The sequence below is a fragment of the Muscardinus avellanarius genome (genome assembly GCF_963383645.1).
Source record: "Muscardinus avellanarius genome assembly, chromosome: 16".
NCBI classification, from domain to species: Eukaryota; Metazoa; Chordata; class Mammalia; order Rodentia; family Gliridae; genus Muscardinus; species Muscardinus avellanarius.
The window spans coordinates 13,072,217-13,094,851 of NC_137802.1; the positions used below are offsets into that span (position 1 = coordinate 13,072,217).

Consider the following 22,635-nt stretch of genomic DNA (forward strand, 5'->3'; position numbering starts at 1 on the left):
AAAATGGATGGATTATTTTTAAACTAGGATTGAACCCAGATTTGCTCTTTCACTGAGCTATATCCACGGTTTGTTTGTTTGTTTTGAAACAGGGTCTTGCTAAGTTGCTCAGGCTGGCCTTGAACTTACAGTCCTCTTGCCTTGACACCCAAGTACACCAGAGTGTCCAGCTCTCATGGATGACTTTTAAGGTATGTAAAGCCCCACCTAAATAAAGATACTTAAAACCGAACAAAACACGGACTCATGCACAAAGCCATAAGAGTAATCTCATACAGGTGGCAGTCACTGTTTATCATGTAAAAATTAAAAACAATTATATTTAAAACTATAGTAAGAAACAAACATTTTAATAATTGGGGTATTTACATGAAAATCAAATTAATTATAAATAAAGCAACAATTTAAAAGAACGGAATTATTCAAGCTAGAAGTAGAAAATGATTAATCAGAACATGAAAATTATTTAATAAAACTAAATTAGAAAGAAAAAACTTTGGCACATGTAATTTAAAATAAAAAGAAGAGCCAGATATGGTGGTACACGCTTGTAATCCCACATTCGGGAGGCTGAGACAGGAGGATCGCAGTAGGTGGGCAGCCTCAGCTATTTAGTGAGGTCCTTTGCAACTCAGTGAGACCCTGTTTCAAAATAAAGAATAAAAAATAGATCTAGGGGTGTAGCTCGGAAGTAGAATGCCCTTGGGTTCCATCCCTAGCACAGTACTGCAAAAAAAAAAAAAAAAAAAGAACAAAATGAACTATATATAGAATAAAACAACTAGAAAACTAAAGATTCATTCTTTTAAAGGCTCCAAGTCAACAGAGTTCCACTGAAGAACTTTACTAAGCCTTCCAGGAACAGATAATTCACATCCCAAACATACCTGCAGAAAACAGAAACAAATGGGAGGCTGCCCTTACAAGACTACCATTGTACTGGTATAAAACCATATTACACCAGCACAAGAAAACATGGAGCCAGCCATGTAGAAACTCAGCTTATTGCCAATAAAAATTAGAAAATTGGAAGTAAGAATTAATTAATATTATATAAATAGGGTTTATTCTTATTTATTTATTTATTTATTTTGGTGCTGGGGATAAAACCCAGGGGCTTTGTACCTCTGAGCAACATACACCCTCAGCCCTATTTTTTAAGTCTTTTTATTTTTTTGAAACAGAGTTTCACTGAGTTGCCAAGGGCCTTGCTAGTAGCTGAGGCTGTCCGGGAACCTCAATTCCCTCCAGTCTCAGCCTCCAGAATGCTGGGATTACAAGCATGCGTCACCACTCCCAGCTCAAATAGATTTTATTTCATGAACATCAGGATAGGAAAGCTGACACAAATTTACCATATAATTCATCACAATAACAGGTTAGAAGATAATTAAATCGATAGATGCAGAAAAAATATTGATAACATTACAATGTGCTATTTTTAGATGTTACTCCTCTAACATAAAATCACCACTTAAAGTGGGCAATTCAGTGATTTATAGTAGATTCACAAGGGTATGTGATCATCACTACTAATTCCAGAACATTTTTGTCATCCTAAAAGAATCTGGGTGTCTGACTATAGTCATTCCGCATTATCCTCTTCCTCCATTCTCTGCAATCACTAATCTACTTTCTGTCTCTATGGGCTTGTGTATTGGGGACATTTTATCTAAGTAGCATCATTAGTATAGGTCCTTTGTATCTGGCTTCTTTCACTTAGCATAAGATCTCTGAGTTCATCCATCCTGTCACATCAATCAGTACTTCATTTCTTCTTATGGCTGAGCAATGCTCCATGACATATATACCAGATCTTGTTTATTTACCTGCCAGATGATAGACATTTAACTGTTTCTACCACCTGACTATAATGGACAACTATCAACTTTATGTGCCAGTTTATATATAAATGTTTATATATAAATGTTTTCAGTTCTCTTGGGTATAAATCTAGAAATGGAATGGCTTAACTATTTTTTATAATCAGAATTATTGAAAAGCTACATAAAAATATCATACTTAATGAAATGTCAGATGTAATCAACAACATATGCATATCAAAATATCACATTATTTCCCATAACAGTGTACAATAAGTGTGTGTCAATCAAAAATAAAAGTTAATTTTAAAAAGCCAAGAACAAGAATATGTGCTCAAGCAAAGTATAAATACTATAGTAATATTATATTACTTTGTTACTATGGTGATACTGTATTAATATTCTTCTACATTGTCCTAAATGTCACAGATAATGCATCATGAGAAGAAAAAAACAACACATGAATTAGAAGAAGAGGATATAAAATTGTGATTATATATGGGATATGTTGAAAATTTAAGAGAATCAAATTATCAGAGGTGGTAAGGGAGTTCAGCAAGGGAGGCAGATAAAAGATAAGGCGGAAAACCTAGAAACTTCCTAAAATATCATGATATGTTTGCTATGGATCACGTTTATGTATAATAGAAAACGGGAATGAATGGCACCTAGAAAAAATGAGTGGTGGCCAGGGCAGTGTGGTAAGCACCTCTAAACCAGCGACTCCAGCGGTGGAGGCAGGAAGACCACAAGTTCCAGGCCAGCCTCCACAATTTACTGAGATCCTGTCTCAAAAGATAAAGGGTTGGGGATGTAGCTCAGTGAAAGAGTGCCTCTGGGTTAAATCTCCACCACCAAAAAATAAAAAAGAAAGAAAGAAAAGCAGTTTCTTTCTTTCCTCCCACACTAAAGTTCAGCTCACAGATGTCAAGACTAAGGTCTCTGAAATGCTCAAGACTCTTCCTTCTAGACTCTAGGGTGAACTGGGTTGCATGCAAACTGTACATCAGCATACCTGACCTTAGAAAGAAAACTTTTAATGTAAAAAGAACAAAAATATACTTTTTAAGATGGCAGATGTAAATTACACTGCTGGCATGAAAAGTACACATTTTTAAAAGCAGAATATAAAACAGGTCTAAACTATTATTTATATATAGCATGATCCCACTTATCTATCTTATCTCTGCACACTAGGATTCGAGACAGTTTTTCCCTCTGCTCATATGTATTTTGCCTACGATGAACACACTAATTTCTATTAATAATTTTCTTCAGCATTAGCTAGGGTGGGCGCTGACCCAACGGTGGAGACTCAGCAAAGAATCTCCTCTCATTTAGGCTCTGCTGCCCAAGCCCAGACTCTAAGGGTGAGCTCGGCAGTGGCCCAAGGAAATGCAGTGGGGGATTCCTATGGGAACAAATAAAGAAAAACAGAGGAGGCCTGACAGCAGCAGGCCGCCGGCAACTGATCGTTGGGTTACACAGGCATGCATGGAGGAGGCTGCCAAGCTGAATATAGCTCTTCAGAACAGACTCTGAGGTCCCACCAGGCACTGTCAAAGATTCCCTTCCCAGCAACTAGAAAGCATTCTCTAATGGCACATGGGTCCCTGTCAAATTATTTATAGGCAATTGGTTCACATACTCAAAATGATATGAATACTTCTAATTATATCCAAACATGCCAAATGTCACTACAAACTATGCTGAGCGTTCATGCTGCCAAATGTCTTGCCCTAACAAAGAGGAGGTAGCTGCAGCATCAGCACAGTGGTTCCTATATAAACCGGCCTGACCCTCCCGCCTCATCTCCACCAAGGTCCCAGAGGTAAGTAAGTGATGGGAGCCCGGGGAGCCCAAGGACTGAAGAGGCAGGAGGAGCTGATGCTGAGGCCATCTCTGAGCATGAAACTCTTCCTCTCAACTTTGAAAACTTTGTTTTCATAAAAGCCAAGCTTTAGGACAGGGGACATTTAATTCTGGAACTAGATTACCGCAATGACAGTGCATCACTAATACGAAACTTCTTGTTTTACAGTGTGGGACATTTCTGACCCTGCATTTTCGTCTGGAACTCCAGAGGTAAGATTTGGATTTACTCATTTATTGATGACAGAAGGGGTTTAGCCTAAGAAAGCAGGGAGATCCATAACAGACATATCATGACATTTCAGAAAGTCTCTGGTTGTTTTGCGTCATCTTTTATCTGCTTCCCTTGCTGAAAACTCCCTTACCACCTCTAATAATTTGGTTCTCTTAGATTTTCAACATATCATATATAAATAATCACAATTTTGTATCCTCTTCTTCTAATTCATGTGTTGTTTTCCCCTTCTTATAATGCATACCCTTCTCATAATTAAGAATTGCTCACCATTTCCATGTTTCTAGTTACCTTGGTAAAAAGCCTTGCCAAGTGACTGTCTCTAAATGCGGGAGATTGTTTTTTTCACAATGTCTTCTTCTCAGAGACTACTACTCTCGTTTATGTTCCAGGATTAAAAGATCATTTAGAATAGAGCCAGTATGACAGTGAGTTCTTGATGGGATAGAACGGAACAGGAGCACCCGAACATTCCACACCAACCTCCCTACTGCAAAGCACGGAATACTTAGGTGTTATTATAGGTACTTTTTACATAATCTGGGAAAATTCTTACCTAAAAATGTAAAGACAAACGTCTTGTTAAACCCATGTTGTGGCTACTTTTGATGATTCACTATTACTTGTTATTGAATTTCTTTTTCTTTGAAAATATTACAAGTATTAGCACCACAGTGAGGTAAATACCATGCCTGATTTAAGAGAGATCCTGCCCTTTCCCAAGTAACTTACCACCTGAAAGTACAGAAAAAAAGCAACCAATTTGCCATGTCAACACTGTTGATCATTAGCCAGGAGACAATAACTTACATGCATATGATGAACTCTTGAATTTCTTCTCTTTTCTTTTTCCGGATGAAAAGAAAAAGAACCCATGGAATTTATGTAGGAACAAGGGCCTGTATGGTGAAGCTCTCATTTCTTGTAGTTAGATACGTCAACTGACAAATAAATATCTCATGTCATATGGAGAGTGTCAAAAGAGATTTGGGAATTAGGGCAATACTAAATCTCTTGGTAACAAGCCAGATGATGGAAAAAAAAACCACAGAACTAGAATTTGCTGAGGTTCTTTCAACAACTCCCTGAGGTTCTTTCAACAACTCCCTGGGAGATGTAACACTAAAAGGAGCAGAAAGAAGATGTTAAAAACAATTACTCGGTTGGGGAGAGAAAGCGGCCATCTGAAAGGCTACGATGTTTTTGATGCTTTCATAATGTCAAGCTTTATTTGCACAAGGAAATTTTTTTCTTCCTAGCTCTGTGAGCATCCTAGCAGCTGGCAGATGCAAGCATTATGCAGAAGGAGAAATGGGGATTAAATAATGACAGTTACTATAAAACTATCCATCAAAAGTTTTAGCTATGGAGATTGTTACGGTTCAGATATAACAAACATGTAAGGATTCCATTCTAATTCAATTGTAGGTTCCTGGCTCTAGGATCAAGGTATGGGATCTGGAAAGGAAACTTGCAAAGTCCTAAAAGTGAAGCCTCAAGTTACAGTCTCATTCCAGGCTAGTCTTTCAGTCTGTGTTAGAACACGGGGACCTCCGATGGAGGAACAGTCACGGCGCAGGAGAAGCGCCACGCTTCTTTCATTTCCAGCTACCTTACAACCATGATTAACGCCTTCCACTTCTCCCTCTGTGTTCTCTCCCCAACACAGAATCCTCTGCTACATCAACTGCAGCCATGAGCGGTTCGGACGCCGAGATGGCTATTTTCGGCGAAGCCGCTCCCTATCTTCGAAAATCGGAAAGGGAGCGGATTGAGGCCCAAAACAAGCCTTTCGATGCAAAAACGTCTGTGTTTGTGGCGGAGCCAAAGGAATCCTATGTAAAGAGCACCATACAAAGCAGAGAAGGAGGGAAAGTGACTGTGAAGACTGAAGGAGGAGCAGTAAGTGGAAACATGAGGAAAATCACTCCCCATGTCCTCTGTCTCCTCCATCCCAAAGTTAAAGCCTCGCCCGGGGAGAATCTCCAAACCAGTTGCCGGATACCTTTCTAGTTAGTGGGTAGATAAAATGGAAAGCAGAGGGAATTCACCACATCACCTTTCAGATCAGCCCTCACCATTGTCCTTCCATCCCCTGCTTTCCAGTCTAAATCCAAACCGGGAAAATAAGAACTAGTTGCCCCATCACACAAATTTTTGAGTTATTTACTTAGTGAAGGAATGTATTAATATCCCCATGACTTCACAAAGAAAAGGAAGTTTCTTGTAATGAACAGCAAGAGAAAATAAAAGATAGTTGACCTAGCAAAATAAGAACAAAAAGATATACACTTCAAATATATGAGGCCCTCTGCAACTTAGTGAGATTCTGTTTAAAAAGAAAGAATAAAAAATAAGGCTGTGAGTGTAGCTTGGAGGTAGAATGCCCTGGGTTCAATCTCCACTACCATTTTAAAAAAAATCTGGATAGTAGAGACAGTGGGAATTTTTTTTTTTTAATGGACAGTGCCTCAGTAAAAATTCACATGCAGGAAACTCTCTGGTATGCTCGTTTCATTTCCTTGGGATATACACCCAGGAGTGGAGAGCTGGGTCCTGGGGCTGGAGAAGAAATGCATGGTTGGATCTGATCCATGCATTTTGTATGCATGCGAGGAAATCTCACACTGCCCCCACTGATGTGTGAGTTGACACACTAATAAAAATAGTAAATAGTAGTATCCTAGCTTGGCATCAAACTCTGACATAAGTATCTTTAAGGTGCAGTGAAAAGTATATTGTAATATATCTGCAATTAAAGTTTTATAAAGTTTATAAATCATACTACAGCCATTGATTCAAACTGGTCTCCTGCTTCCTTAACAGACTCTAACTGTAAAGGAAGATCAAATCTTCCCCATGAACCCTCCAAAATATGACAAGATCGAGGACATGGCCATGATGACCCACCTGCACGAGCCCGGAGTTCTGTATAACCTCAAAGAGCGCTATGCAGCCTGGATGATCTACGTGAGTGCCCTCAACATCTGTTTTCAGTCTATTTGTTTCTTTATAAAAAAGCAAGATGCAGGGTCTGAGGGTATAGCTCAGTGGTAGAACACTTACCTTGCATGTGCAAGGCCTTGGGTTCAACCTCCCCCACTATGAAAAAAAAAAAAAAAGATGTACATGTTGAACTGAAAGACGCACATGTTGAATTTTCTGAATTTTTTCCAGACCTACTCGGGCCTCTTCTGCGTCACCGTCAACCCCTACAAGTGGCTGCCGGTGTACAACCCCGAGGTGGTGGCTGCCTACCGAGGCAAGAAGCGCCAGGAGGCCCCGCCCCACATCTTCTCCATCTCTGACAACGCCTATCAGTTCATGCTGACTGGTGAGTGAGTGAGTGGGCGAGGCATCAATTGACAGAAATGTGTAAAGGGAGTCTCTGATGAACAGACCTCATCCAAGCCTTGCTGGAGTAACAGAGTCCGGGGTCACGTTTCTAAAGATCTTCATAGACATGCTGCCATGTAGGCTTCCCAGCAGCATCTCCACTTCACAGAGGAGTTCAGGGCAGTTCCCTGAATTTGTCCTCCTCAAGCTAACAGTCAGTAAAGGAAAGCCCAGTTGTAACAAATATATTTATTGTATTTATTGCTGTCCATATTTTGTTATTCTTTAATTTGGATACAAAAAAGTTCAAAAAAATTTTAAGTATCCACAGCAAAACCAAGGAGAAGAATTCTCAGCCACAGCTAGAGGACACTGTGAATTTTATTTTCAAAGGACACAGCTAATATTGCCAGCCTTCAGGCTAGAACATGAGTAAAAAAAAAAGCTGATTTTCCTCCCAAAGATTTTGAAGCATTTTCCTACCAGAATGAAAGGGGGGGAAATCTTATTTTCTCTTTGAGAATAAATCTCTTTTTCTCTGGAAAATAAAATTTAAGTTTGTATAAAAGCCTATGATTCCTGCCTTCTCAAAGCATTAATAAACAGTTTATATTCATATTATAGGCCGCCAAACAGGATTAAGACCTTTTATTTTCATGTACCAAATACAATGCCTCCAGAAATATTCTAAATTCCTCACTTTCCCTTTCTTCCATAGAACCTTAGAAACTATGAAGGTTTTCTTTTTTGTTTATTCATTCTGTCACACTTGTTTTAAATTGTCTTTTAAAGAGAGAGAGAGAGAGAAGAGAAAGGGATAAAACAGGAGTCTCCCATTACGAATTGGCCAGGAGTTCTATAGGATTTGATGCCAGTAACCTGCTCTTGGGTCATCCACAGAAGCCAGCTACCTCCCAAAACTTGTGCACATGCTGGCTCATGTCAGAGCTTTTAATACACAGCAGCTGCATGTACACAACTGTGAACACCCCACCCGACCCCAGGCTGTGGAGCGACTCCAAATCCAAGCTCACTTGTGGCTCCCAGACATGATTTTCCTATAAAATCACACAGAACTGAGACATTTGCCTAGCTAATGTTATTTTAGCTTTGCCAACAGAGACCAGAACGTCATCTTGTTATCTATTCTCCACTAGATGCAGTGGGACCATCTAGAAAATAATCAATACGAATACGACCCCAAATCTCCATCTATTTCCATGAATAGGACTTGAACGTTCTCTAAATTCACTGTCCATATCTACATCTAGACATCATCCAGATTTGCATCTATTTTCTCTGAAGACATGTTTACATTTTAGAATTCTTTAAAATCTGTAATCTATCAGTTTAGAATTGGAGATTCAACAATTAGCAAGTTCATATAAATATAAAACATCAGTCACATAATCATTGTTATTTAGAAATGAATATGTTAAATTAAAAATAAATGTAAACACTAACATTCACAATTCCAGAGCCCTTCTTATTTACTATTATCAGCAGTCAGACTAGTGATTTGAGAAGATGGGAGACCAGGTAGCAGAGAAATATATAAACAAAGTCAAAACATGTAAGTATCTGTAACTATCTACGTAATTAACACTGAAAACTCACTCTTTCCTCTCCAGGGCTCAGATTCTTTACCTGCTAAATGAATGAGTTTATCTAAACAATTTCTGTAGTTTCTTATGGTCTCAAAACCGTATGATTCTTGTTAAAGTATTTATTCCCAAAATGATATGATGCCTGAAATTTTCTTTAAAATAATCCAGTGAGACTGGGATGAGATTGAGATGACATAAAATTGGCCAGGTAGTAATAACTGTTGTATCTGTAAGATGGGCATTCAAGGACTGATTGTACTGTTGTCTCTACTTTTGTGTATGCTTAAAACTTTCCATAAAAGTTTTTTTTTTCCAGATCCACAGTGATAGCCACAAAAAAAAAAAAAAAGCGTTGGCAAGGGTATGGAGAAATTAGAACTCTTGTACAGTGTTGGTGGGAAGGTAAAATGGTATAGTTTCTGTGGAAAACAGAGGTGTTGTGCCTCAAACAATTAAAAATGCAATTACAGCATGACCCAGCATTTCCACTTTGGGGTATATGCCCCACAGAATTGAAGTAGGGTGTCAAAGAGATACCGATATACTCATGTTCACAGCAGCATTACTAACAACAGCTAAAATAGGAAGAGGCCTAAATGTTCAGCAAGATATCAGATAGGTAAGCAAAATGTGTCCTATTCATTTAATGAAATATTATTCCACCTTAAGACAGAGTAAAGTTCTGACAAGTGCTACATGGATGAACCTTGAGGCTATTATGCTGAGTAAAATAAGTTAGCACAGATAAAGACAGGCACCATATTATTCCATTTAATAAGGTATTTAGACTAGTCAAATTCATAGAGGCAGAAAGTAGAACTAGTTGTCAAGAACTGGAAAGAGGGGAAATGAGGAGTTAGTGATAAGTGAGTACAGAGTGTCAGTTTTACAAGAAAGAATTCTGGAGATGGACGGTAGTGACGATTTCACAACATTAGGAATGTACCTAATACCACTGAACTGTACGCTTAAAATGGCCAGGATGGCAAGTTCTATGTGCATTTTATCTCAACAAAAAAGATGAAATATTAAATGAAATACATGATGTTTTGCCTCTCATTTTCACAAATTTTATCCCAAGAAGTAATTGGCTTTTTCAGGAGTTAAACACAACGCCAAAATCATAGGCAACATCTCAAAAAGCCAAAAAGGACAAGCTGTGTCTGAGCTGAACTAATTCAATTATCTTCCTATTGAATGTCTTTTAACTGATTGTCTTGATTTCTTTCGCAGACCGTGAGAACCAGTCCATCCTGATCACGTATGTGATTTTTCTTCTCTAATTTGCTGTGTTGTCTTGGACGTTGACAATGTGGGCCAGAGTTCTGATCTCTTCTGATTTCTGTTGGGCAGCGGAGAATCTGGTGCAGGGAAGACTGTCAACACCAAGCGTGTCATCCAGTACTTTGCAACAATTGCAGTCACTGGGGAGAAGAAGAAGGAGGAAACCGGCAAAATGCAGGTGGGTCTTATGGCCAGAGCGAGAGCCAAGACTGTCAGTCTCTCAGAAGTCTGGAGCCCCGGGTGCGAGGATGGCTCTTGCTTTTGCAGGGGACTCTAGAAGATCAAATCATCAGTGCCAATCCCTTGCTGGAGGCCTTTGGCAATGCCAAGACCGTGAGGAATGACAACTCCTCTCGCTTTGTGAGTCTTTTGGTCATGGAGGGACCACCTCTGACCTTAAGTGTCAGAGTAACTATGTCTGAGTCATTATTTCAGTTGTATTCTCTGTGTGCTTCAATTTTTTAATACCAAATAATTTTGGTCGTTCCCAGGGTAAATTCATTAGAATCCACTTTGGTACTACGGGGAAGCTGGCATCGGCTGATATCGAAACATGTGAGTAACAGGATCATTGACAATGAAAACAGAGACAAGTGATTTCCACTGTGGGGGTATTCTGAAGTACTTCTTGTATGCAAACTTGGAAAAGAATGGTCTGCTGCTTTATTGCCTGTAAGCTAATGGAAGACTTGTCGACCATCTACTGTGCACTTCTCTAACTGCAGACTTTTCAGGCTTGTAGCACAACCTAGAAGAATCCCTGCCTCAGAAGCAACTGTGATTGCTTTTTTTTTTTGGTGGTGGTGGTGGTACTGGGGTTCCTGAAAGCCCTTCTACCTCCGGGCTACACTCCCAGACCTATCTTATATATTTTTTTATTTGGAAACAGGGTCTCCTAAGCCAGTGCGGCATGATCCTCCTGTCTCCGCCTCCCAAGTGCGGGGATTACAAGCGTGTGCCACCATGTCCGGTAACTGTGATTGCTTTTTTTTTTTTTTTTTTTTTTTGGTGGTACTGGGGTTTCTGGAAGCCCTTATACCTCCGGGCTACACTCCCAGACCTATTTTTACATTTTTATTTGGAAACAGGGTCTCCTAAGCCAGCGTGTGTGGCTGGCTTCGAACCTGTGTGATCCTCCTGTCTCTGCCTCCCAAGCGCGGGGATTACAAGTGTGCGCCACCACGCCCAGCCTGTGATTGCTTTTTAAGAATAAATTCTAGTACCTATGAGTTACCCATGAGTTTACAATACAGCTCTATGATTTGCTCTTGATCTGAGTTTTGATATATAGGTCCAATGTAGTGTCTCGCCATGGAGTGAATCTGAGGTGATACAAGGAAGGGTATTAGAAACCAACTAAAACATGGAGCTCATGTATCCTTCACATGCAATTATTTACCCCAGAACAGGTATGTTTCAGTTGCCACTCTTAGATGGCAAGAAGTACAGATAATTGCTATACACATCTATGATTCTAACACAATCATCAGGTTGAAATCTCAGTGGAGCCAAATGTAATGCCCTCAATTTTGGCCAAAGACACTGAGGTTTATTTACTATGTCCAAAGAATCGATATTTTGTTCTAGTTCAATTTCTCTCTTTCTAGATCTTCTAGAAAAGTCTAGAGTTACTTTCCAGCTAAAGGCAGAAAGAAGCTACCATATTTTTTATCAGATCACTTCCAATAAGAAGCCAGAGCTAATTGGTAAGAAAACATACTCATAGATTAAAGTTGGTATATTTATTAATTTCTTCTAATATAAAACATGAACCCTGAATTCTCTGTACTCAGAAATGCTCCTGATCACCACCAACCCTTACGACTTTGCCTTCGTCAGTCAGGGAGAGATCACAGTGCCCAGCATTGATGACCAAGAAGAGCTGATGGCCACTGATGTAAGTCACACATACACACCCCTACTCTCTAAAACCAGCCATTATATATGGGCATAATATGGCAAAGTACTCTATGTGTGGTGACTTAGGATGTACTAAAACTTTTCACAAATAAGTAGCATTTGTCTGTTCATCTTTCCTGGTAGAGTGCCATTGACATCCTGGGCTTCTCTTCTGAAGAGAAAGTGTCCATTTATAAGCTCACAGGGGCCGTGATGCATTATGGGAACATGAAGTTCAAACAAAAGCAGCGTGAGGAGCAGGCTGAGCCAGACGGCACTGAAGGTATCAACTGAACTTCCATCTGGGTTTGAATCAGAGAAGAGAGGGAGAAAGGGGGAGAGGGGGGGGAGAGAGAGAGGGGAGAGAGAGAGAGTTTAACCCTACCACACACTCATATCTTCTTTGCAGCTGGATTTCTGAAGGGCATATATACATTTATGCAAGGCACTCTTTCTTCACTACTCCCTTCCTCTCTATCTCTCCCTCGTTTCTATTCAGCCCAAATAAGATACAATAAACCCCAAATGCCACATACAAGCCCAACCTAGGACAGATAACTGGAGATAGAATGACAGTGGTATTCCTCCTCTGCCTTAGCAATAGTGGGTCAGTTATAAAAGATATTGGTCTATTTTTTCACAAGCAGGTAAACCTAGTAGCTGGCAATATAGAACCTGCCTAAAAATAGAGCTGGGGTGAAGGATGCTCCTAGGGTCATCTGTATGCACGTGTGAGTTAACTATATATTAATCTGTGGACCATATATGCAGCAAGTAAGATAAAGGAATTGAGAAAAAAATTCATGTACTCTACATATGGAAAAAATATATAATATACAGGACCTAGCACAGAAAGCTATTTATCTGTTTCTTAAAGCCTTTCCTGACCATCCTGGTTTGACATTCTCTCTCCCTTTTCTAAGCTTTCTAGAAGTTACTTTTAGCTTGAATTGTGGAATTTACATTATAGCTACTGATAGAATTTTAGACAGAATATCAAAGTTTAATCTAATCCTATTTTCAGATAAAGAAATTAATCTAGTAAGGTTAAATTGAGAGAGACAAAACTAAGATAAGATTCCAAATATGCTGACTTTCACCCTTCCATAACAGTGAGCAGTAAGGTGTGCTTATCTTACCCTTTCAACTATACCTAACATGTCTTTAAGGCAGAGACTAAGATTTACCTTACATGATATATTACAGTAAACACTGGATATGTTTATCGTTAAATTCTTCAAAATCTATGTACAATAAATCACTAAAGGCCAGTGTAACTGGCCAACAATTTAGTGGAAAGTACACTCCCTAACATGCAGAGAAACTCATTTGATCTTCTGTAGAAGTATTTAAACTTTTCATTTAAACAAGAAAGAAACTAGAGGAGAAATGAAAGTATTAGGTTAAAAAGGCTACCCTTTATTAAACAGAGTTTCCTAATTTGTGTGCCTGCAGTCGCTGACAAGGCAGCCTATCTCCAGAATCTGAACTCTGCTGACCTGCTCAAAGCCCTCTGCTACCCCAGGGTCAAGGTCGGCAACGAGTATGTCACCAAAGGCCAGACAGTGCAGCAGGTAGGTACACAACCTCAATCAATCACACACATCCCAGGCCTTAATGAAATATCTTTAATAACACCAAATAAATGTTACTCTCTCTGTAAAGGTGTACAATGCAGTGGGTGCCCTGGCCAAAGCCGTCTACGAGAAGATGTTCTTGTGGATGGTCACCCGCATCAACCAGCAGCTGGACACCAAGCAGCCCAGGCAGTACTTCATCGGGGTCTTGGACATAGCCGGCTTTGAGATCTTTGACGTGAGTAAGACGGAGGCAACTGTGGGCTTTGATACTGTAGGTATTGTCATTATTCAAGTACACTTAAACTATCCACATTGCTTGATCAAATGCCACATCTAGAATAAGACTTATCTCCAAAGTATCCAGGAAATTTAGGGTATAACAGAATGTAATAATAATAGCTGACATTTATTGAGTAGCCAATGTATTCCCAACAGTGTCCGAGGGGCTTCTACTTTATTTAATCATCTCCCCCCCCCCCTTTTTGGTACTGGGGATTGAGCCCAAGAGCATTATACCTCTGAGCCATACCCTTAGGTTTTTTATATTTAGCTAGTTATTTATGGTGCTGGATGTTGAACCCAGGGGCATTCTACCTCTGAACTACACCCTCAGCCCTTTATTTTTTATTTGGAAACACAGTTTCACTAGGTTGCTGCAAGTCTCACTAAATTGTTGAGGCTGGTCTCGAACCTGTAATCCCCATCTCAGCTTCTCAAGCACTGAGATTATAAGCATGCACCACCACACCTGGCTCACTAAATCTTTAAAAGCCATGAAAGAGTAGTTGATAGATCCCTAGTTACATATGGAGAAACTGAGATTACTCATTCTCTATTCTTCCTTTCTTCAACAAAAGAATCTTATCACTGTAAAAACTCAGTAAAGGTTGGAAATCTCTACTGTTCTCTGTAGTTCAACAGCCTGGAGCAGCTGTGCATCAACTTCACCAACGAGAAACTGCAACAGTTTTTCAACCACCACATGTTCGTGCTGGAGCAGGAGGAGTACAAGAAGGAAGGCATCGAGTGGACGTTCATCGACTTCGGCATGGACCTGGCCGCCTGCATCGAGCTCATCGAGAAGGTCTGTTTGTCTCCCAGCTGCAAGGATGACTTGAAGAGATAGCTTCAGCAATTTTAAGTTGTATTACTGTAATCTCAAATAGTTTGGGACTTGAATTGATTGGAAAAATCACTATTTAGAAATCACTTCCTTGACAGCCAGATGTGGAGGCACATGCCTATAATCCCAGTACTCAGGAGAATGAGACAAGAGGATTGCAGATTTGATGCCAGAGTGTGGTTTAATGAGACTCTGCTTCAAAATAAAAAATAAGAGGGGCTTGGGATCGAGCCTAGAGGTAGAACACCCCAGGGTTCAATCCCCAATACTTAAAAAATTTAAATTAAAATAGATATCACTTCCTCTATAGCTTTTATATATAAAAGGCTATGACAGCGGTTGGTTTCATTCTTCCTTCTCCTCCTCCCTTTTCTTCCTTCTCATTCATATTCTCTCTCTCGCATACTAGGGATTGAACCCAGGACTTCTCCCATATTAAGCAAGTGCTCTATCACTGAGGATGCCTCCAATCCTTTTATTCTGAAGTAGTATCTTCATAAGTTTCCAGGGCTGGCCTCAAACTTGCAATCCACCTGTTTCAGAAGCCTGAGTAGCTGGCATTATAGGCAGGTGCCACTGCACCCAGCTAGTTGTATTCTAATACTAGATTCAAATTCATTTTTTATTTTATTATTTAATTTATGGTTATTAAACCATTTTTATTGGTAGCATAAAGACTCATAATTAATAAGGTCTTACAGGAGTAGCTAAAATACAATGATTGAGACAAGTTCTCAGTAAGATTTTAGGGTAATTCTTTAAGATAAAAAGTAATTAATTTTATTTATTTTTATATGGATCATATTGAAAATGGCATACATTCAGACTGTGCTTGGTGCCCTCTCCCACCCTCTACTTCCCCTTCCCCCTGCAACAATGAGTGTCCAGGTTGACCATGCTGCATTCACACTTTTACACATATTAAAATGTAGCTCCTCCATTAATCAACCTCAGCATTCTTCCTCTCCCACCCTTCCATTTCAGATTTGCTGAGGTTTCCTCTCCATTATCTGGAGTCCCTCTGGTATTCCTAATACTCCCTAGTTTGGGCATATTAGAGAAAACACATGCCCCTTATCTTTCTGTATGCTTGGCTGATCTCACTTAACAATGTTCTCCAGATCTTTCCATCTTCTTGCGAATGACATGATTTTGTTCTTTACAGCTGAATAGAATTCCATTGTGTATATTTCCCATAATTTCACAATCCATTCATCTGTTGATGGAGACCTAGGTTGGTTCCACATTTTGGCTATTGAGAATTGTGCTGCTATGAACATGGATATGGATATGCATATGTTACTATCATTCTCTGATTTCAACCCCTTTGGAAAGATACCCAGGAGTGGTATAGCTGGATCATATGGTTGATCCATGCCCAGTTTTCTAAGGAATCTCCACACTGATCTCCATAGCGGCTGAACTAGGTTGCACTCCCACCAACAGGGTAAAAGAGTTCAAATCCAATTTTAAAACAGCACTGAAAACCCTTTTGCGATGGTTTGCTTCACTAGAAGAACCACCCTCATTAATTCTAATTTCCATTATGATCCAAGATGCCATTAATATAAATAAATACTTTCTCCAAATAAAAATTCATATGCAGGCAATACAGCCAGCACTTTTATGAACGCTAATCTTTTACAAGTCAAGAAGTCAAATTGCTCATGCTACTTCATTGTCTAATTTTAAGGAGGATAAATATATAAAATAATTTTAAATAAGGTTTGGGTTATTTATACCGATCCATTATTGCACAGAGTCAGCATCATTCTAAGTCAGTAGGTCTTCTTCAGAGCAAAACAAAACATTGACAATAAATGTATTAATAGGGAAGAAATGGTGGAAAAGTCACTCTAAGGATAGCAAAGGGACTTCTTTAAGCTGTTACTCTAGTTTACTTTATACATGTATTTAATTGGGGGTGCTCATAATTTCATCAAACGACAGCCAGATCCTTTGAGAAAAGATAGACTGACACCAATGTCTAATTTTCTGAACTCAGCCCCTGGGCATCTTCTCCATCCTGGAGGAGGAGTGCATGTTCCCCAAGGCAACAGACACCTCCTTCAAGAACAAGCTGTATGACCAGCACCTGGGCAAGTCCTCCAACTTCCAGAAGCCCAAGCCTGCCAAAGGCAAGGCTGAGGCCCACTTCTCCCTGGTGCACTACGCGGGCACCGTGGACTACAACATCGCTGGCTGGCTGGACAAGAACAAGGACCCCCTGAATGACACAGTGGTTGGACTGTACCAGAAGTCAGCAATGAAGACTCTGGCCAGTCTCTTCTCCACATATGCGAGTGCTGAAGGAGGTACTTTCTGTGTCCTTAATCTAAATTAAACCTATTCTCACAGAATGTTCATATAACGCTAACCTCTGGGATTCTACTCTAATTGATGGGTTTGCCTTTTACCTCAGATGGTGGTGCAAAGAAAGGTGCTAAGAAGAAGGGCTCTTCTTTCCAGACCGTGTCAGCTCTTTTCAGGGTAAAGTGCAAATTTAAATTTAAAGACACACTTAGTTTCTATGAATTGTTATAACTGTAAGATTTAGAATAAATTAGGAGAGAATGTAATATGAATAAAAATCACTTCAAATATTCACTCTTGTCAAGATACTGCCAAAGCAACACTCCTGGAGGGGTGGATGGTTTACTCATTATTCCCTATCAGAACTATCCAATGTGCTCAGGAATACCACACTATCTTTGAAAGTTTTTTTTATAATGAAGTTGATTTTTAAGGAAGTCTAGCTGAACTTCAAATTTGGCCCCATGAAATTCCTATTTCCTTAATGTTGTCCTTTGAGAATGTTCCTGATTTTCTTTTTGAGGATGAACTGAGGTACTCTTTAGAACATCCTTCCACCAAAACACAGCTTTATTCTCTGAGGTGTTTTTTAAATAACAGCTAAAAATCATCAAGGCCAAGATGAGTGATTTAAATGGATGATTAAACTAGACAACCTCTCTTGAAATTAAAAGAATAGTAAAATAATGCAATTTTCTTAAGTAGTTCAAAAACTGCCTCTTCCAAAGACTGTGTGTAAGGTCTTGTCTAATATTTACTTTGTGAATATGTGTGGCTAAGTCTCATTCCTTTCAAAACTAAAATGCAGACCTGACATCTAATTTATGTCCTCTGACTTACACTGGAAAATTTCTTTTGTTCTTTTTCTTTCTCATTACTGATTTGCATGATCTCACCAAATGGACCATTTCATCAACTTATTATTGTATGCATTTTAAGGACTAGAAACTTACATTATTTATTTTCATCTCCTGAGATATGAAAAAAATGCCTTCTTAAAGAATATGCCTAAGATATATTGAGAAACATTCCCATGTGAGATTTCTATGGCAGAGTGAAACATTATCCCCTACCATAATTAGTTACTCAATTTCTGGTATATCTACCCCATTCACTTGAGATTACAGATGCCCTGAGATATCCCAAAATCCACCTATGCAATGTCAGAAAGTCTCACATTTTTAGACTCTTTAAATATCAAACAAAACAAGAAGTTAGAGGTCCCAGGGAATAATAAACTCAAGGAAAGAATGGCAAAAGTTGAGAGGACTGCTATCCTAGGTTACCACTGCAAACCACTAGCTACCATAAAAATGATTAGCAGTGACAGAGACAAAAGAGTCTATAGAATAATCTCCACTATTTTCAGATGAGGCCCAGAGAGACAAAAGGGATTTTATAAAGTCAGACAGCTCATTAGTGGCAGAGTGAGGCCATAGTCTTGTCTTCTGATTCCCCGTTGAGGACACTTCCTGTGTATCAAGGTTACTGACTTTGCAGCCTATTCATAAAACAGAGCCTAGATGTTATAAATGAATACCTTGGAGATGTGAATTTCTCCCCAGCATGTTGGCCTTCTGGTTATTTAGTAATGTAGAATGTTGAAACCTTTAAAATACTGAGCAACTGAGGCCTCATGAGCTTCTGCCTAGTGGCTGAAAACAGTGCCATGTATCACAAAAAAAGCAATCCAAAACAGACCTTCCTCATCGACTTCCTTCTCTCTGGTTTTCTAGGAAAATTTAAATAAACTGATGACCAATCTGAGGAGCACACACCCTCACTTTGTACGGTGTATTATTCCCAATGAAACCAAAACTCCTGGTAAGACAAAGGGCATGAAATAATCAAGCAGGCACAATTGAAAATTCAGTGTCCACAGTTAAGTTCTCTTTTCTGCTTTTAGGTGCCATGGAGCATGAACTTGTCCTGCACCAGCTGAGGTGTAACGGGGTGTTGGAAGGCATTCGCATCTGCAGAAAAGGGTTCCCAAGCAGAATCTTATATGGTGACTTTAAACAAAGGTCAGTCGTCTTTGTTGTATTCCTCTGAATACTGTGAGTTATCATCTTCACTGTTGTCCTCTGCTCATTCCATTTCATGTACCCTACTTACCACATCCTAAAAATTAAGAGGTTGACTAATATAGTCTTGGGGGTGAGGACTAGGAAAACAGAGTAACAACAGGAGGCACGCAACCAAAAATCATAGTTTTCATATCTGACCTTAAAAGACCATTGGATTTCCCGCTGTTACTTTTGTTCTCAGATATTTGCTGATATTTCTTTTTGGTGTCATTTTTAAATGTGACCACACCTTCCCACCTATCTTCAATTGTTTAACTGAACAGATACAAGGTTTTAAACGCAAGTGCTATTCCAGAGGGACAGTTCATTGACAGCAAGAAGGCTTCTGAGAAACTTCTGGGCTCTATTGATATTGATCATACCCAATACAAATTTGGTCATACCAAGGTACATCTATTACTTACTTACACTTGATCCATGTACCTTCTGCTATTGTGGTGTCTCATGTAATCTGGGGGTGATTTGTGACTCTCCTATTTTTCAGGTGTTCTTCAAAGCTGGTCTTCTGGGTCTTCTCGAAGAGATGAGAGATGAAAAGTTGGCACAGATTATAACAAGAACACAGGCCGTCTGTAGAGGATACCTGATGAGGGTAGAATATCAGAAGATGTTGCAGAGGAGGTAACAACCATGTAGAATATGGAAATAATAAGGTTCCCCAGGGACTATCAGTCAGCCTTCCTCATTCATTAATTCCTTCATTTTGTGGCTATCATGTGCCTCTGAGCACAACATCACAACAGCCTTTGCTTTATCCCTTGAATTCCCTCCAAAACTTCTCTTCTGCCTCCAATTTCTCCCTTTCTACCCATCCCACAAAGAGCTGTAGGAACTGTTAGCAGTGTGCACTATTTTCATCAAGACATGTCTCAGTTCATAGCTCCCCATGGTATTCCATGTCAAATCCAAGTTGCTTTGCTTGGCTGTCAAGGTCCTCTCTATTCCCCACCTCATCTATCATTTCCAACCAGATTGCCTTTTCTATCCAGGATAAACAACTTGCTTATCTCTTATTCTCATGTTTGCACAAGCCCTGTTCCCTCATCCAACTTCATCTATTCAAATGTTTCATTTCTTCTTCCCATAATTAACCTCACAGAGCTACTCTATGTACACAGCATTACTCTATTCCCTCTCCTCACACATGCTGTCCATGCATTTTGCTCATCTGTAATTATTCAGATCTATGTTACAAGTGTTCTCAAGTCTTTTCCATTTGCCTATCATATGGTTTGTGTAATGGTATCTGCCTTCTCAGACACAGTTCTAATTGGACTTATAGAGAGAGAGTTTACATTTTAACAAGCCTGAAGAGACATACATATTGCTAAAAGTTCATCAAACCTTGCCAGCCTATTGATATAGCTGCAGAAAGGATACCTTTTATGACTTTTAAATTTTGTTTGAAGAAATCAAATGTTGAAGCTCCACCCATGCTAAATGCCCTGCAATGTTAACTATCTAGCTGAGCAGATAAGACAAACACTTGAAGGAATTAGAAAAGTCACTATATTATCTAAAGAAGCTAACAAAAAAGGAGTGGATAATTCAGTGGTGATAAAAAAGAGAAGTTTAATGAAAGAGATGACAACTCATATGCTCAGTTAGAGGCAATGTTATTAACATTTATTGCACACAAATTCTTGAATGAGCTTTACAAACAGGTACATGAAATAAACTCAGAATCAGTAGCCCTTCTGTGTGACTACATGACTATGTTGCTCAGAGAAACTGAGAAAGCAGCCTATGCCATTTCACAGCTCACATACATATGGCAGCAGCCAAGTGGCACAATCACTGCACAACTGCCACACCCCACTCAAGTCACTATTACTGTAATATGTCAAGTGACTTACAATGGCATGTGTTGTTCATCCATTCAAAGTATTCACCCTCCAAAGTCAGCTTTCCTGCTTGTTTGATAAGGACTGAGAATGGAGAATTACTCGGTGTAAACAGCATTCACACCAGCAAAGTAGTTATACTGGGGACTACTGAATGAGTGTGAGCTTAAGGGTACACGTGTGTGCAAACCTGTGTGTAAAGCCTACGTACAGTATATACAGAATCTGCCATATCATTTATGTGCAAGGAGAATTTGGGTGCAAGAGTAACCACATTGCCTCAAATCAATATTTTTACATCACTTCAGGGAATCCATCTTCTGCATCCAGTACAACATCCGAGCCTTCATGAACGTCAAGCACTGGCCCTGGATGAAGCTCTTCTTCAAGATCAAGCCCCTGCTCAAGAGTGCCGAGACCGAGAAGGAGATGGCCACCATGAAGGAGGAGTTCCAGAAAACCAAGGACGAGCTCGCCAAGTCTGAGGCGAAAAGAAAGGAACTGGAAGAAAAAATGGTCACTCTCTTGAAAGAGAAAAATGACCTGCAACTCCAGGTTCAGTCTGTAAGTACTCAGTATTCTGAACCCATCATTTACCAAACCTTTTTCTGGAATGTGCACAGACTTTGATTTACAAAATGGCATTCTCTTGGATAAAAAACAAAACAATTTTTCACTTACTTTTCAGCATTCTGTAAGGAAAGCAGAAATACTTCCAAGATACAAGGGAAAAGGGGAAGGCTGACAAACTTATCCAGTAACATCAAAATTTAACCACCATGAAAGAAGTATTTGAGAGCAAAGCCCCCAAATCTCAGTCAGATATTTTATCCTTCTGCCTTGGCTGCCTGGTCCCAGCATTAATACAGTCCAGTTTTCTAAAAATAAGTTTGTTAGATTGTCTTTAAATTCAAGGAAGACAGTTAATATTCTCTCTGTATCTCCTTCCTTCCACCCCTGAGAGTTAACTCAATATATCTGCCTTGATTTGAACTGAACTACCGACATGGAAGGCAAAGCAATGTGGCCTGAGTGCGCCACTGTCACGCAGAATTGAGTCCTATGGCCTCTTGTTTATGAGGCCAGGAGGAGCTTTCTTTATTCAGGTGAGGAGTGGGTCTGGCACCAGTACTCTGGCCAAAAATATCATAACCTGCCGTTGTCTTGGTTCAATAAGCCCAATAAGGTCATGAAGTAACCTGTGAAAAGGAAAGGTTTTCTAACTTTTTAAGCAATTTTCAGTGTTCTTCTCTGATAGATTCACTTATGTGAAAGTTATATTTTTCTAAAAGCACAGGACTATGGCTTCTCCATCTTCACCTCTTTTCTTAGTAATAATCAGTCAGAGGGTATTTAATATACTGTGATTTAAAAAAAAAACAAAGAAGCCTTGGGGGGTTTCTTTTATCACCCATTTAAAACTTTTTTTTTTCTGAGCTACTGGTGATGAAACCCAAGGGCATCCTACCTCTGAGCTACACCCCTAGTCCTATTTATTTTTATTCTTTATTCTGAAACAGGGTCTCACTAAGTTGCAGAGACCCTCCAGGTCAAGTAGCTGAGGCTGGCCTCAAACCTGTGATCGTCCTGTCTAAGCCTCCCAACTACTGAGATGACAAGCGTGCACCACCA

The 22,635-nt window shown here is 39.5% G+C and overlaps 1 protein-coding gene across 1 annotated transcript in view; it reads left to right on the top strand.

Annotated features, from left to right (window-relative positions):
- Positions 1 to 5,625: 5,625 nt before the first annotated feature.
- Positions 5,626 to 22,635, top strand: part of LOC308274735 (myosin-8) — a gene marked incomplete at both ends in the record, with an annotated part of 29,135 nt that continues 12,125 nt past the window's right edge. The window contains 20 exons of the mRNA XM_080712576.1: positions 5,626 to 5,832; positions 6,757 to 6,900; positions 7,108 to 7,264; positions 10,107 to 10,134; positions 10,227 to 10,335; positions 10,425 to 10,517; positions 10,649 to 10,712; positions 11,765 to 11,863; positions 11,951 to 12,054; positions 12,201 to 12,339; positions 13,512 to 13,630; positions 13,722 to 13,871; positions 14,550 to 14,720; positions 16,765 to 17,074; positions 17,182 to 17,249; positions 18,809 to 18,896; positions 18,979 to 19,096; positions 19,423 to 19,546; positions 19,644 to 19,780; positions 21,312 to 21,567. Coding sequence (XP_080568702.1) covers positions 5,626 to 5,832; positions 6,757 to 6,900; positions 7,108 to 7,264; positions 10,107 to 10,134; positions 10,227 to 10,335; positions 10,425 to 10,517; positions 10,649 to 10,712; positions 11,765 to 11,863; positions 11,951 to 12,054; positions 12,201 to 12,339; positions 13,512 to 13,630; positions 13,722 to 13,871; positions 14,550 to 14,720; positions 16,765 to 17,074; positions 17,182 to 17,249; positions 18,809 to 18,896; positions 18,979 to 19,096; positions 19,423 to 19,546; positions 19,644 to 19,780; positions 21,312 to 21,567 — 2,685 coding nt within the window. The remainder of the gene's footprint in view (positions 5,833 to 6,756; positions 6,901 to 7,107; positions 7,265 to 10,106; positions 10,135 to 10,226; positions 10,336 to 10,424; positions 10,518 to 10,648; positions 10,713 to 11,764; positions 11,864 to 11,950; positions 12,055 to 12,200; positions 12,340 to 13,511; positions 13,631 to 13,721; positions 13,872 to 14,549; positions 14,721 to 16,764; positions 17,075 to 17,181; positions 17,250 to 18,808; positions 18,897 to 18,978; positions 19,097 to 19,422; positions 19,547 to 19,643; positions 19,781 to 21,311; positions 21,568 to 22,635) is intronic.